Raw genomic sequence first — 16486 nt, forward strand, 5'->3', positions numbered from 1 at the left:
GCCAGTTAGCTTAATTAGAGTAGGCTGCTGGTGATGCCAAAGTCTGTGGTTCCATCCCTTATATAGTATCTGATTTGAGGAGAGAAATTATAAAGCAGTCATCTTTCCTCTGCGCGACCTCGGGGATAGTTAACCTCTCAGGCCTCATCCGAGGAAGTGGTAAAACTCATCATCTTTCATATACTTGCTGTGAAGTGAGACGATGCCTTGGAAAGTGCTGAGATTCCTCAGCTTAGCACAATCAAGGACCCGTCAAGCCTTACTTTCTGCAGCTTACACCAAGCAAACGATAGCCTTGTTAATTTAGCTCGTCTTCCAAGTATAAGATCACATTACTAACCCCCACGTTTACCTATCACCGGTAAAATGGTACGGCACTCCCTCTCTGCCACAAAGCACTAGGCGCCTTACGACAGTGTGCGACCCCGCGCCTGACAGGAACGCCTAGTCCCATGGGCCCTGACCGCTCCAGCCAATCGCGCTGCTCCCGACCCATGACGTAAGCTGCTTTTGTGCATGCGCAGGGCGGGGAGACCTTGGCGAGGCGGCAGAGGAGCTTAGCGGAGGTGAAAGCATTGGCGGAGAGGAAAGTTGAGCGGTAAAATGCAGAGCTGGAGTCGTGTGTATTGCTCCTTGGCCAAGGTGAGGGCCGGCTGGGTGGGGTCGTGCGGAACCAGAGGCACAGAAGGGCCTGCTGACGGAGTCCGGACGCGGCCTAACTGGTGGGGCGAGAGAGGCCGGCGGTCGGGCCGGGACCACCCGCGGCCCCGCCCCTGAGTAGGCTCTGCCTGGGCCGCGACCGGAGCAAAGACCCGGGCGGCGGAGAGGCCCCGCCTGTTGTGTGACGGCCAGCAGTTACTCACTGTCCACTCCCAAGCCTGGGCCCTGGGCACACAGGCTTCTCCACCTTGGCAGAGGAAGTAGAAATAGCACTTGCCCCGTCTGGTCTGGCTTTTCATACGTTCTACCTTTTATCTCGAATCCTAATCTCAGCCCTAGAGTGGCAGTGGGCAGGTAACCTTGCGGCTGCTCCTTGAAACAGCCAGACGCAGTCAGCCCCGGCAGGTAACCCTAAGAATTCCTCAGAGGCCTCTTCATTGTTTGCAGCTTTAAGGTAGTGTCCATTGCCTTCCCTCCTAGAGGCTTGCAGCAGGTTATCTTTCGTTACGACAGCTGTCCCATATCATCTCCGTGTCGAATACAGCCAGATTGTACGTATGTGGGATCGTAGCTGAGTACTGTGCTGATGGATACCTTAAAGATCATATGCTGATCAAACTCCTTTGTGTCTAGGATGAGTAATCTGTGTTCCTGAGAGTTAATGTAATATGCTAGGAGTTACATTTTTAGTTAGAGGGGGAGCAGGGATTAAAAGTCAGGACTGACGTTTGGTTGGTCTGCTCCACTTTGGCCTACCGTCCTGATCTCAGGTGCCTTGAGTTACCTTGGAGTAGGGACCATGACTGCATTAGTGTGGGTTTCATCACTGCCTTCCGTTTGCCTGCTGTGATAGGAGCTATTTGCTTTGTTTCTTTGTGCCTCCCTGTTCTTAGCGTAGGAGAGAGTAGACGTCCATAGAGATTTTTATGGAGGTTGTGATGCAGTCCGTGAAACCTGAGTAGCTGTTGAATGTCAGTAACTGCGTTTTCCAAAGTGACATTGTCTAATTTCTGTTCCTAGTTAACTGTTCAGGAGCATCTTCATAGGTTGTACGTGGTAGTTTGAGTTAGGAAACAAGTTACAAGTAGGATTGTAATAATACAGATTATTGGGTACTTAAGTTAGAACTCTAAGAACTTTAACTGTGACATTAAAATGATCCCTGGCGCCAGAAATTAGCCGTGCTTTCTGAAACTTTAAGAAAACTTCACGGCACGGAATAACACTTTTTGTTGGGCTAACTATGACATAGTTTATTGAATATTCATAATGAAAAGATAGTGTGGTGAGCTGAGGTGGAGAGTTTAATTGTTATGAAAGAGGAGAAATTGATGTGTAATCTCTATGTGGCAATGGAAGATATGTTAATAATAATAAGTGCTTGATAAAGTTTGCTCCATTTATTACATTTTCATGGGCCTTCAGTAGTTCACTGTTTTGAATTCACATTTTACATCATATGAACAATTTTCTTTTCCAGAGAGGCCATTTCAATCGAATATCTCATGGCTTACAGGGAGTTTCTGCAGTTCCTCTGAGAACTTACGCTGATCAACCAAGTAAGTACTTAGTAAAACAGTGTTTCCTCACATTATTTCATAGTTCCTTTGTGTTTAAATGTAAAAGTAAGTGAATATTAGAGTTACTGGTAATAAAATAGTGGGTCATAGAATTAGAGTAACTGGTAATAAAATAGTGGGTCATAGAACTCGTTTGTTCACCTGTGTATTCACTTAAATGTTTATTGAGCACCTAGTGTCTCCAGGCAGTGAACAAGGCAAAGCCTTATACTTTTGGTACTAATAGTCTGGTGACAAAAGACAAACAATACTGAAGTAATAGGTAAATATTTTGGGTAGTGATTGAAAATTAAAGTGGGCAACGGAGAGGAACAAAGACTATTTTAGATAGGCTGTCAGGACTTTTCTAAGGAAATGATGTCTGAGTGAAGGGAGGGAGTGAGGTTATTTCAGGCAGACAGAAACAACTATGACAAGGGTGTGAGGTGAGAACTAGCTTGTGAGGTTTAAAGCATTGCAGAAAAGGCCGCTGTGGCTGGAGGATGTAAAATCAGAGAGGTAGGCGGGGATCAGTTCATGGTGGGAGGGTTTTGGAAGCCAGGTGAAGGAGTTTGGATTTTATTCCCAAGTGTGGTGGGAAAGCCAATGAAGGGTTTTGAGCAGGGGATGATTTTTGAATGTTTACATTGAAAAAGTTAGGGGCGCCTGGGTGGCTCAGTCAGTTAAGCGTCTGACTTCGGCTCAGGTCGTGATCTCATGGCTTGTTAGTTCGAGCTCTATGTGGGGCTCTGTGCTGACAGCTCAGAGCCTGGAGCCTGCTTCGGATTCTGTGTCTCTCTCTCTCTGCCCCTTCCCTGCTCACACTCTGTCTCTATCTCTCAAAAATAAATAAACAAAAAAAAAAAAAACAAAAGAAAAAGTTAATTCTGTCCACTGGGTGAGGTTAAGTGTGGTGGTTATTTGACATGGTTTAGAATGGTAAGATGACTTTTTGACATCCTGAGCGAAGATTTTGATGGGCTTGTCAGAAACATAGGACTAGAAGGATATACCCTGAAAGGAAGCTATGAAAGCTATGGATTATGGATATTTTCCTCTTTTTTAAAAAATATTTTTGAAGCTTCTGTAAATGACACATATTTTGTTTTTCAGCTATTTAAAACAGGAAGTTAATAGGCTTGTTTTTTTTGTTTTTGGTTTTGGTTTTTTAATTTTTCTATGGTACCATCCAGTATGGTACCTGGTACAAAGTAAGTAACCAGCAACAACAACAGTAATAGTAACTGATTCACTGAGGGCTTACTGTGTCTCAAGCAGTCTTTAATCCTTGTTGCCATCTTGTAAGATATGTGCTTCCATTTTCCCCATTTTATAACTGGAGGAACTGAGTGAAAAGAGGTTCAGCTAAGAAATGACAGAATTGGGAAAATTCTTCTGACCCTAGAGCCTACATTATTTTTTAACCTTTTTAATGTTTGTTTATTTTTGAGAGCACGTGCAAGCGGGGGAAGAGCAGAGAAAGAGGGAGACAGAATCCGAAGCAGGCTCTAGGCTCTGTGCTGTGTGCAGCACAGAGCCTGACACGGAGCTCAAACCCACGAACCGTGAGATATGACCTGGGCCGAAGTGAGACGCTTAACCGACTAAGCCACTCACGTGCTCCTAGGGCCTACGTTTTTAATTTCTGTACTGTTTGGTCAGCTTCTGTTGAGTATTTGTTGATCAGAGCAACTGGAGGAGTTCAAAATTTCTTATAATACAGTCCCTGTTACAACATGTGGAAGATGTTTCAATAACTGTATGAACCAAATTCATCAAGATTTGAAGAGTGATGTGTGTTATTGTGGTAGGATCTTCTGTTTCATGACAGGAGTGGACTCACAGCACTTAATCACTCACATTAGCTACATTCATTCCTCAGTTCGACAGCTATGGGATATATACTATGTGCTAGTGACTGGGATGATGCAGTGAACAAGTCAGACAAGATGCAGCTTTTTAAAAAAAATTTTTTTAATAAAAAAATTTTTTTAATGTTTATTTATTTTTGAAAGAGATGGAGACAGAGCATGAATGGAGGAGGGGCAGAGAGAGAGGGAGACACAGAATCCGAAGCAGGCTCCAGGCTCTGAGCTGTCAGCGCAGCCTGTCACAGGGCTCAAACTCACCAACCACGAGATCATGATCTTAGCCGAAGTTGGACCCTTAACTGACTGAGCCACCCAGGTGCCCCCAAGATGCAGATTTTATAGAGTTTATAGTCCATTTGGGCAAGACAAGCATCCATCCAATAATTGTGATAAGCGGAGAGCCTGGATGGCTCAGTCAGTTAGGAGTCCGGCTTCAGCTCAGGTGTGAGGTCGGGCTCTGTGCTGACAGCTCAGAGCCTGAAGCCTGCTTCGGATTTTGTGTGTCTCCCTCTCTCTCTGCCCTCCCCTGTTTGCACTCTGTCTCTCTCTCTCTCTCAAAAATAAACATTAAAAAAAAAAAATGTGGTAAAGGCTCCATAGGCTAAATATAAGGGAGCTATGAAATCTGTATCCCGATGGAGAATGGTCCCAGAATTCTTTCCTAAGGAAACGATGTTGATATCTGAAAAGGGTTGGGGTTGGAGTGGGTATGGGAGGAGGTGTTACAGGTAGAAGGAGCAGCATGTGGGAGTATTTTGATGTGAGAAGGAGCACAGTGCCTTTAAAGAGCTTGAAAAGGGCCAGTGTGGCTGAAGTGTGTTGAAGATTGAGAGTTGACCTCTGCAGATAATGAAAGACCCTAACTCTTTATTTTAACGACAGTTGGAAGTCATCGGGAGTGTTTTAAGCAGAGGCCTGATACGATTTGTTTTTTGTTTTTTTTTTTAAGTTTATTTATTTTTGAGAGACAGCACAGATGCGCATGCCAACAGGGGAAGAGGGCAGAGGGAGAGGGAGAGAGAGAAACCCACGCTGTTAGTGCCAAGCCAATTCTGGGCTTGATCTGTTGAATCATGAGATCATAACCTGAGCTGAAATCAGACATTTAACCAACTGAGCCACCCAGTGCCCTGATATGATTTGTTTTTAAAGATCATTCTTGCTGCAGATTGGAGTTTTTATTGTAATGCTTTTTGCTTTTTTTCTCTTATTAGACTAGAAGAACCAGGGCTGTGTCATTATAGGTATCCAAAGACCTTAGAGTAGTGTCTAATGCTCAATAAATGTTTGTTGAATGAAAAACAAAAGACCAATGAAGAAGGAGAGAGTAATGTCTGGGTCGGGTTTTAGTGGGAGAGAACACTGGAGTAGCATTGGTGTTACAGAGATTGGAGGTTGTGAGATTGGGAGGTGGATCTGAGGAGGGAAGAAACATCCGTCGAGTGCCTTGTATGCACCTAGCATCATCCCAGGATGTTGACATGCATTGTTATCTTTGACCTCAAACCCTGGGAGGTAGGTATTACTGTCACTTATTCCTATGTTACATCAAAACCAGAGAGATTAAATATTTGCCCAAGAGTTTACGAAGGGGTAGAGCTCATGTTTGAACACCAGTTTTTCTTTCCTTCCTCCTTCCTTCCTTCCTTCCTTCCTTCCTTCCTTCCTTCCTTCCTTTTTTTTAACTTCAAATCCTTTTTTCTTTTACTATATTTCTCCTTTATGGATTAGGGAGGTTGTAGGGTAATGATCAGAAAGTAAAGAATTCTTATAGAATTCAGGATTTTAGAGGCTGGGCAGTTTTGGGTGATGACAAGTATAGGATGTTACTATGAAAGGGTCACTAAAATAGACTGGAGATTAAGGCCGTTGATAATTTAAAAAGGGCCCCTCTACCCCCCAAAACAAATAAACCTTGCCAAGTAGCTCTTATACTCATTTAGCGAATTTGGTAATTAATAATTCCTGCCTTATGATATGTTTTTTCTTACCCCTTTTTTTATTTTTAAAAATAATCTTGATTTATGTATATTTTGAAACATGCCTGTTTTCCCTAACTGTAGTGTCAGGTTACTGAAGGTAGTGATTTCCTCTTGGGTAGGTGTTCATAAATATTTGTTGCTTTCGTTATGTTAATGAAGGAGCTTTTTGTCATTTTAGTTGGAGTTCCTGATTGCCCTGGAGATGATGGGGTCATCTGAGTGTTCTGCATGGCATTAGGACAGAAAGGTATAGGAGTGAGTGGAGGCTTATGAATGGGAAGAACCTGCTTTGAACCCTGGCTGCATCACTTACTAGTTGTGCAACCTTATGCAGGTTATCTAGTTACTCTCAGCCTTAGTTTCTTCCTGTGAAATGGAGGTCTGATAATTGTGTCAGAGAGACATAAGGAGGCTTAAATGAGACGACATGAAATACTCAGCTCACTGCCTGGCACAGAATAAATTACCAAAATGGTAGATGTTATTGCAAACTGACCCCTTAAAATATGTCTTGCACTTTGTTGATGATTATCATTTATTTGTAACTCAACACCTGTATTTCAGTGGTAGCCTTGATGACACAGTGTACTTATTTTCCTCACAGTGATATAATAAGTAACATTCGTAGAACACTTTTTCCTGCTTTTTCTCCTTCAGTTCATTTCATGGCATTAACTGCCATGTCTGTTGAAGTCCATCACGCCTAATTGTATCCCAGTATTTTTTAAAGCATCAGCCTGATAACTTTCTCCTGATATTTCACTGCCACCTAAAATGCAGATTGCTATGCAGCTGTCTTCTGCTGTACTTCTAACTTAGTCATCTTTCTCCCATGATACTGATTTGTGTGTCCTGTTTGGTTTTTCTTTTTCACTCTTAAAGGCTAGAGCTAATTTTGTAAAATTAACCATCAAGTGTTCCTTAATGTGTTTCATTTAATTATTTATCTGTATCCTGGTTTTTAAAAGTGTATGTGGGAATCAAATTGAGAAATGCTTTTGGACAGGGAGGTGGTGAGTCAGAATTGTGTGTTGTAAACTTTTCACCTGTGTGCAGCCTTTGTATAGGTGAGAGCCAACTGGTTTGTCTTTGCAACCTTTCGTTATGAAAAATCGCAAATGTTCGGAAAAGTTGTAAGAATTTTCCAGTGAACATTCATAGCTACTTCCACTAACATTTTACTGTACTTAAACTGTCATGTATCTGTTCATCCATTTAGCTACCCATCAGTCCACCTTACTTTTTTGACACATTTAAAAGTAAATTGCAGACATCCCCTAAATACTGGCTTGTTTTTGAAGGTTTGTTACTGGATCACACCCTCCTATAGTCTCAGCTGACTGATCTTCAGAGAATTTTCCTTTTTCCCTTCTTTTTTGTTCTCCCTAGCACTTGAGTGGTGTTCTGATGGAACGATACATCTAATATCTTCAGTGAGGGGTGAATGGTTTTAAATTTTTGGTATTTTGTATAGTTAAAAAAAAATCTAAGAGCACGATGGGAAATGAAACTAAAATTTTTGGCTATTTCGTGTTTAAATTTATTTAATTAACATATACTTTAATCAGAAAAGATGTTAAAAATTCAGCAAAGAAACCTGTTTTTTGTAGCTTGTGTTTCATTACTGTGAATTAAAAATTAGAATCCAAATTAAAGAATATTGTTTAGGCCATCATTTGGTTCAAAACTTGAAAATAGATACACACTTTATTATGTACTTAATTCTGAACATGAATCAGGGAACCAGGCAACGTAGCCAAAGAGCACAAGTGGATCGATGAAACTTGAAACGATCCTTTTTTCATGTATTGGACTAGCTATATATTTTTTTCATGTACTGAGTAATCCTAATTATCATTTGATATAACCAAGGAGAATCAGTACTTTTATTTATTCAGTAGGAAGGATTCTTAGGTTTTGTGGGTTGGATAACTTCTTAGTTCAGGGGTTCTGTGTTTCTTTTCAGTCCTGCAGAAGTTTTTTGATCCCATCCCTTGGAGGGGTGGGTGTTTTCTTGAGGAGGGATGATCAGAAATTAAAACTGCCATCTTCAGAGGTCAGAATGTAGCTACCATATAGCAAATATTTATTATGTATGCTCTAAGTATTGTGCTAAGCTATTTGCATATTTTGTATCATGCCCCTATGAAGTAGGTTTTTTTGTAGTCTTTATTTTACAGTTAGAGAAACTGAAGGTGAAGTGAAACAGGTTAAATTACTCTCCTAAGGTTAGATGTCTAATAATTATAAAGCTTGATTATTGCTCTTAGGATTTTAGTTTATGATAGTTGAAATTGAGGAATAGAATACCGTTGAATAATGGGATGACCATTGGAAATAGAAAAAGCTTAAATTTTGTCTCTGCCAGTCACTTGCTATATGACCTTGGGCAAGTTAACTGACCTCTCTGAACCTAGTGTTTCTTATCTGTGAAATGTCAGTTATATGTCATCCTTACCGTCTTCATAAGAAGTTCTGAGAATCAAACAGGATAATAGATATGAAAATGTGTTATAAACTGCTAAATGCTTGGGGTTGTAAGGATAGTAGAGGCGGAGGAGAAGGGAGACTGTCTCCTAACTCTTTCAAGCCAGTGTATTTTTATTTGAAGTTGGCTTGAGAACAGTGGGAATAATTGGACTTCTTTTCCATTTGCATTATAATTATTATATTACTAAGGCTGCTGATCAAAGTTAATTTCCTTTTCTATCTTCATATGGTAAACGTCCAGAGTAGTTCACTTAATGTTCTGGTTAGCCTGTTGTTATAAACTATATGAAATTTATCAGTATTCAAATAAAGTCCAAAACGTGTTTGCCATCTATTACAGGGAAGCTGGTTTTTCTCCCTGTATCTCACGTACAGTACCTGGAATCATATCATTCTTAAATTTATTGACAGCTCTAAGGATATACAAAATTTAATCCTAACATTAGTCATTTAAGGTAGTGTTATTGTTTCTTTTATGACAGAAAAATTAAGTCACTTGGTTACATAGCTAATAAATGTTAGAGCTGAGATTTGAAGACAAGTATGTCAGATTCCAAAGTTCTCTCCCTCATGCAGATGTGTCTTCTAGTGTCACTAAAAGCCTGTCTTGTTGTTATTAAGTAAAACGGTGTGGAATTTAGCAAGGTCAGTGGATACAGTGGATATAGAACTCTGTTGTATTTCCATATGTCATAATGAACAAATAGAATATGAAATTTAAAAATGCCAGTTTTAGTTAACATCAAAGAATGTTAAGTACCTAGGAATAAAATAGTACTGGGTAGAAAATTGTGGTTCCTTGTACTTTTTTGGAGGTTTAAAGTATCAGATTTTTTTGTTTGTTTTTTTAATGTACTATTTTTGTCCATATTAAGCAATTTACTGTTTATATCAATTTGCTTTTATTGTAGTTGATGCTGATGTAACAGTGATAGGATCTGGTCCCGGAGGATATGTTGCCGCTATTAAAGCTGCCCAGTTGGGCTTCAAGGTAAAGTTTAGACTAAACGAGGTGTTGATTTATTTTTATTTGGAAGGAGTTGATCATATTCACAAAATACTTTGCACCTAAATAACAGTGGTAAATAATGTCTTTATTCTATAAGTTCTATTTAGGCCTGAGACGAGTGAAGAGTGTTATTCAGTTGTGGTAGTCTCCTGAAATAGCAGAGTCCATTATTCCCAACTCCCCACAGTGCTTCGCACGTTTTGGCTACTAACTTCACTTTGGAAGCAACAGTAATAGAACTAAAAGCATGTGTTTGGTAATGTTAAACAAAAATGTCTTAGAATAATTCACATTTGGGTTAGCCTGCATTTAGTATTACTCAGATGATAAATTTTAAAGGACTCTATTTCATTCTCACAAATGCAAACTTATTTTGTACAAGAATTAGGACAGATACATGGGAATTTTAGTGAACTGAAACTCTGCAGGTTATGTGCTGTTAAATAATATTTTCTTTGGTTGTAGACAGTATGCGTTGAGAAAAATGAAACGCTTGGTGGAACGTGCTTGAACGTCGGTTGTATCCCTTCTAAGGTGAGCATGTGTTTCGTACAGTGCAAAAGCTTCTGTCATTAGCCACCAGCTAGAAGGATATGTTAAGACTAGAATAATAGACTAATACAGTTACTAAAAAATAAACAACCCAGTGTTGATAAAAAACATGTTCTCCTTGGTAAAGCTTAAGCAGTGCTTTCAGCAGTCTGCCATACATTCCTGAAATTGCTTCTTTGTTTTGGAATCCCTAGCCTTTCCATTCAAACAGACTCTCATGTTCCATGTTTCTCTTTAGTTCTCCTTTACCAATGAAACAGATCATAGGCAGTAAATTCTTGTAGGTGCTTTTGGATGTAGACAGGACTGCCATTTTCACCTGCCCCCTGAAGAGGGTACCTATTCCTTTGCTTTTAAAGAAAGTAAAGGTGTTTTGTTTTTCAGTCCTGCTGTTGAACATTGTGTCATTATTTGACTTAGATTAATTACATAAGAACAGAAACTGTAGTCCTTTGTACTATTGCATGCAGGGGATGTCATTTCTTAAGTGCTTTTTTATCGTATATAGTCTTATTAACATTTCATCATTTTGTCTATTTAGGCTTTATTAAATAACTCTCATTATTACCATATGGCCCATGGAAAAGATTTTGCATCTAGGGGAATTGAAAGTAAGTATACCTTTCATATTTAGCAATATTACCAGCCATACTTGACTCTTCCAGTTAAAGACTTCTGTATGTCTAATGAGTAATACATGTTTCATTGAGGAAAGAGTAAAAAAAGATATTAAAAATAGAGATTTACTTAAGGCTTAAATCCAGATTTCTACTATGACATCTTCTGTTCCTTTGACAACTTTTGTGTGAAGTCTGCTGTGTGTGTGTATGTGTATGAAGAGTCAGTTTCAATTTCCCTGAAACCTGGAGATCTCGAGGTGAGGAGTTGGCACTGGATTCCTGAGTGCTCTAGGCAGATAAGGAAGGAAGGAAGGAAGGATGGACAGACTGCTTAGGTTGTTGGTAGTGTGGCAAGAACAAAGGAGAGAATGGGGAATGCAACCCAGTGTAAAAGGAGGGCATTTCATTTTAATTTGGTAAATCTTGTCTCCCACCTTTCTTTTTGGGCTGTTTTCATTTCATCCTTTTTCACCAATTGTTGACAGATACATCCAGAAGGGTAGTCTCTTCTAGAAAGGGCTTAAACATACCAGTGGGTATGGAGGGGTAATCATTTTTCTTTCATTTGTTTGTTGCAGTAGTTTCTGAAAGAATGGGCTGTAGCAGGCAATCCAGTGGGTATAGAGGTGATATGTACACATTAAAGCAAACATATCAAAGTAGATGAAAGGTAGAATCAAAACCCACTTTCCTGACTCAGGAAAGAAGAAACAGGGTATAGTCAAGAGACTTGCATCGTAGGCCAAGCTTCCTCTTCTAGTTCTATGACCTAGGTAAATCAGATCTCTCAGGGTCTCTGTTTCCTCATCTCTGAGATATGGGTCGATTGCATGTGCAGATTGCTAAGATCTCCCTCTTTTGAAGTTCTATTGAGTTGAGCTGCTTTGTTTTCTTATGTTGTTGCTTCAGAGTTAGGAGTTAAATGAGGGATTTTTTTTTTTTAAGTTTATTTATTTTGAGAGAGAGAGAGTACACGCAAGTGGTAGAGAATCAGAGACAGAAAGAGGGAGAGAGAGCATTGCAAGCAGTCTCTGCAGTGTGGAGCCTGATGCGGGGCTTGAACCCACAAACCATGAGATCATGACCTGAGCTGAAGTCGGATGCTTAACCAACTGAGCAACCCAGGCGACCCAAATGAGGGATTAAATCCAGTTGATTAAACTCTTTTATGTTAAGTTTCTATATTTAAAGTTTTCAGATGAGTATTTTTGTTTTTGTTTTGTGAAGTTGTTCCTATTTAAAATTTCAGCTGATGTTTTACTTTGCCATCTCTATTTAATTCTATCCAGATTTATAATCATCATAATGTGTTCGGAGAATGAGTATGTTGCCACGTGGGATGTAATGTGTATTTTGGACTGCATTTTTCCCAAAGGTGGACTTTTTACTGTGTTTGATAAGTTTTATTGACCATGATGTGTTGCTGTTGGCCTGTCTGCGAGCTACAATTATTCTAGCAGTTACTACATGAGAAGTTTTAACACTGCCTTTTTTACAGTTCTGTAAGCATTAAGCTGAAATTTTCCAGACCTGATTAGCGAAAAATATCACGTTGCGTCAAGAATTTAGCTAAGGACTAAAGATTTATTTAACAAATTACAGTGTCTGAAGTTCGCTTGAATTTAGAGAAGATGATGGAGCAGAAGAGTACAGCGGTAAAAGCTTTAACTGGTGGAATTGCCCACTTATTCAAACAGAATAAGGTCAGTGTTTTAATGTTCAGATGCCTACTTATGTTCATATGAAACATTCTGCTGATAGAGTGATGCCCTTAGAACTTAATGCTTGGGGGTATTATATATATATTTTTAATATTTATTTTTGAGAGAGTGAGAGACCGAGTATGAGTGGGGGAGGGGCAGAGGGAGAAGGGGGACAGAATCTGAAGCAGGCTCCAGGCTCTGAGCTGTCAGCACAGAGCCTGACACGGGGCTTGAACCCACAAACCATGAGATCATGACCTGAACAGAAGTTGGCTATTTAACTGACTAAGCCACACAGGCACCCCTATCTTTTTTTTTTCCTGCTGGGGATATTAATTTAAAACTGTGTGCTAACCTGAAATAGATTCCCTGACGTATATAACAAGTTTTTTGCTGCTCTACATGTAACCTTATTAAGTAAGGAAGTATTTTGTACTGGGTGTATTATTTAATAGAGTGCTTTTATTTCCCCCCCCCATTAATCATGTTTTTTTATTTTTATTTAAAAAAATTTTTTTTAATGTTTATTTTTGAGAGAGAAACAGTGTGAGCAGGGCAGGGGCAGAGAGAAAGGGAGACAGAAACCAGAGCAGGCTCCAGGCTCTCTGAGTAAGCTGTCAGCACAAAGCCTGATGTGGAGCTCGAACTCATAAACCATGAGATCATGACCTGAGCCGAAGTTGGATCCTCAACCAACTGAGGCACCCAGGTGCCCCATGTTTTTTTAATTGCAAACATCATTTTAAACTTTGTGAATGTATAAATATTATTTTATTAAAGGTTGTTCACGTAAATGGATATGGAAAGATAACGGGCAAAAATCAGGTCACTGCTATGAAAGCCGATGGCAGCACTCAAGTTATTGATACAAAGAACATTCTTATAGCTACAGGGTCAGAAGTTACTCCTTTTCCTGGAATCACGGTATGCTTTTTACAACTGTTATAACCTTCCTTCAGGAAGACCTTTTGTAAACTACTTTATTCATGCTATTTATGCACTTTGAATGAAAAATTTCTAACTGAAATACCATATGTTGACACTCAGCTTTGGGAAGCTGTCTCTATTTTGCAGTGATTTTGACCAGAAATAGAACATTTCATATTAAGATAGACTTGGGTTCATTTTGTAGTTAAAATGGACCATTTTGTTTTGAAATATTGAATGATGAAATTTCAAGTGAGTATTTTTAATGGGATTTGTTAAAATGGACTGTAAGGGATGGGGGAGAGGGGAAAATGGGTGATGGGCACTGAGGAGGGCACTTGTTGGGATGAGCGCTGGATGTTGTATGGAAGCCAGTCTGACAATAAATTATATTAAAAAGAATTGAATGTAAGGATAGAAGTCATAGATACCTCAGAACAGATAAATGTCTTAGTATTTTTTGTGAGCTCATTTATAAGGCAGTAGGTTTTTCCAAATCATTTTGATTGTATATATTTTGTTATAGATTGATGAAGATACAATAGTGTCGTCTACAGGTGCTCTATCTTTAAAAAAAGTTCCAGACAAGATGGTTGTCATTGGTGCAGGAGTAATAGGTGTAGAATTGGTAAGTAATGCCTTTTCTTCTCTTACTGCCTTCATGGAGTTGGAAGGAACTTAATGGTCTCCTGTTTGATTCTTTTTACAACATTGTAGGCAGATCAACATTGAGTTTTGCTTAAACACTTCTAGTATTACTAGAATTACTAATTTTTAAGACAACCAATTTATATAATCGTTAGTCATTAGAACATTCTCTTTTACTTTGAAATCTGCTTCCCTGTCTCTTCTACCCTTTCTGTTTCCTAGGATGGATGTTTAAAAAATCTGACAGCCCTTCAGTCCTTCAGAAGACAGTCCTCATCTTGAGCAAATTAGCTTTCAGATATGACTTCTGTGGTCTGGCTCTTCCCTCTCCATCCTTATCTTGATCCCTCTTAAGTTTTGTCAGACTACTTGCAATTCTCCTGAGAACCTTGCTGTTTCATGCTTTTCTGCCTTCCTTGTTCTCCCTTCCTGTCCATCTGGTGACTTTTCTGTATTACCAGCAACCTCTTCTCTCCATTTTCAGGTATCCTTTCCCAGGGCTGTTGGATCTTGATAGCACAAAGAACTGCTTCACTTGTGAAATCACAAATTCAGACGTTGTGTTCTCTAACCATAACCTCCTTTCCTCTCTTACTCAGGTTTTCTCAGCACACAGGTGGTTTATCAGGTGCTCTAGTCCTTGGGTCCCTCTGTGTCTTTGCTCTCTGCACGTCCTGTCTTGACTGCTTTCCTGATCCACTTAGATTCCATAGTCCATAACCTTAGCCACTCTTCTTGAGTCCCTTGCCTCCTTGTTCCCTCATCCTTGCTGGCAGAGCTCTAGTCCTGAGGAAATTCAGCTGTCTGCTTTGTTTTTTTAAATTGTAGTCGACCTACAGTGTGACATTAGTTTCAGGTGTGCAACCTAGTGACTCCTCAGTATATCACGCTGTGCTCACCACAGATGCGGCCCCACCTACACCGTAAGACTCTATGACAGTACTGCTGTTCCTTCCTGTGCTGTACCATTTATCCCCAGGACTTACTCATTCTGTAACTGGAAGCGTGTACCTCCCACTCTGTCACTTTTTGCCCATTCTGCCAGTCCCCTCCCCTCCCTTCTGGCAACCACCAGTTCTCTGTATTTATGGGTCTTTTTCTGTGTTGTTTGTTTTGTTGTGTTTAGTTTTGGTTTTTTTTTTGATACCACATACAAGTGAAATCATATGGTATTTGCAATATGTTATGAAAAATGTTGCTAAAGCTTATGTCTGATAGGTTGCTACCTGTTTTCCGCTAGGAATTTTATAGTTTCAGGTCTTACATTAGGTCTTTAATCCATTTTGAGTTTATTTTTGTGTATGGTGTAGAAAAGTGGTCCAGTTTCATTCTTTGACGTGTGACTGTTCAGTTTTCCTGACACCATTTATTAAAGAGACTGTCTTTTCCCTATTGCGTAAGTTTTCTTTCTTTATTATAGACCATATAAACATAGGTTTATTTCTGGGCTTCCTAGTTTGTTCATTGGTCTGTGTGTCTCTCTTGTGCCATTAATACACTTTTTCGATTATTGTATTTTTGTAGTATATTTTGAAATCTGGGATTGTGTTACCTCCAGCTTTGTTTTTATTTCTCAGGATTGCTTTGGCTATTATGGGTCTTTTGTGGTTCCATACAAATTTTAAGATTATTTGTTTTAGTTCTGTGAAAATTACTTTTGGTATTTTGGTAGGATTGCGTTGAGCCTTTGGATTGCTTTGGAGAGTATGGACATTTTAACAATCTTAATTCTTCTAGTCTGAGCATGGTATGTCTTTCATCAGTGTTTGAAAGTTTTCAGAGTATATGTCTTTCACCTGCTCAGTTAAGTTTATTCCTAGATATTTCATTCTTTTTGGTGCAATTGTAAATGCAATTATTTTCTTAATTTCTTTCTGCCACTTAGTTATTAGCGTATAGAAGTGTAACCAGTTTGTATATGTTGGTTTTGTATATGCTGCATCTTCACTGAATCCATTTATTCTGATGGTTTTTGGGTGGAGTCTTGAGGGTTTTCTGTGTATAGTGTTCTGTCATCCTCAGATGTGAGTTTTACTTCTTTCTTACCAGTTTGGATGCCTTTTATTTCTTGTCTGGTTGCTGTGGCTGGGGTGAAGGTGGTGGGAGTGGCCATCTTGTCGTGTTCCTGATCTTAGTGGAAAAGCTCTCAGGTTTTTACTGTTGAGTATGATGTTATCTGTGGATTTGTCATATATGGCCTTTATCACGTTGAGGTATTTTCCTTCTAAACTTACTTTATTAAGAGTTTTTATCGTGTTGAATTTTGGCCGAATTTTTTTCTGCATCTGTTGAGATGATCATACCAATTTTCATCCTTCGTTCATTTTGTTAATGTGGCGTGTCACATTGATTGATTGGAGGATACTGAACCGTCTCCAGAATAGATCTAACTTCATCATGATGAATCCTTTTTTTTTTTGTTTTTAATTTTTATTATTTTTATTTTTTTTCATGTTTATTTTTTG

The 16486-nt window shown here is 39.2% G+C and overlaps 1 protein-coding gene across 1 annotated transcript in view; it reads left to right on the forward strand.

Moving 5' to 3' along the window:
• The first annotated feature begins 484 nt into the window (after nt 1-484).
• DLD (dihydrolipoamide dehydrogenase) overlaps nt 485-16486 on the forward strand; it is a 34944-nt gene continuing 18942 nt past the window's right edge. The window contains exons 1-8 of the mRNA XM_015078721.3: nt 485-642; nt 2141-2219; nt 9474-9553; nt 10037-10105; nt 10665-10734; nt 12346-12446; nt 13227-13370; nt 13900-14001. Of these exons, the coding sequence (XP_014934207.1) occupies nt 604-642; nt 2141-2219; nt 9474-9553; nt 10037-10105; nt 10665-10734; nt 12346-12446; nt 13227-13370; nt 13900-14001 (684 nt within the window). The 5' untranslated portion in view covers nt 485-603. The remainder of the gene's footprint in view (nt 643-2140; nt 2220-9473; nt 9554-10036; nt 10106-10664; nt 10735-12345; nt 12447-13226; nt 13371-13899; nt 14002-16486) is intronic.

The sequence above is a fragment of the Acinonyx jubatus genome, chromosome A2 (genome assembly GCF_027475565.1).
Source record: "Acinonyx jubatus isolate Ajub_Pintada_27869175 chromosome A2, VMU_Ajub_asm_v1.0, whole genome shotgun sequence".
Classification (NCBI taxonomy): domain Eukaryota; kingdom Metazoa; phylum Chordata; class Mammalia; order Carnivora; family Felidae; genus Acinonyx; species Acinonyx jubatus.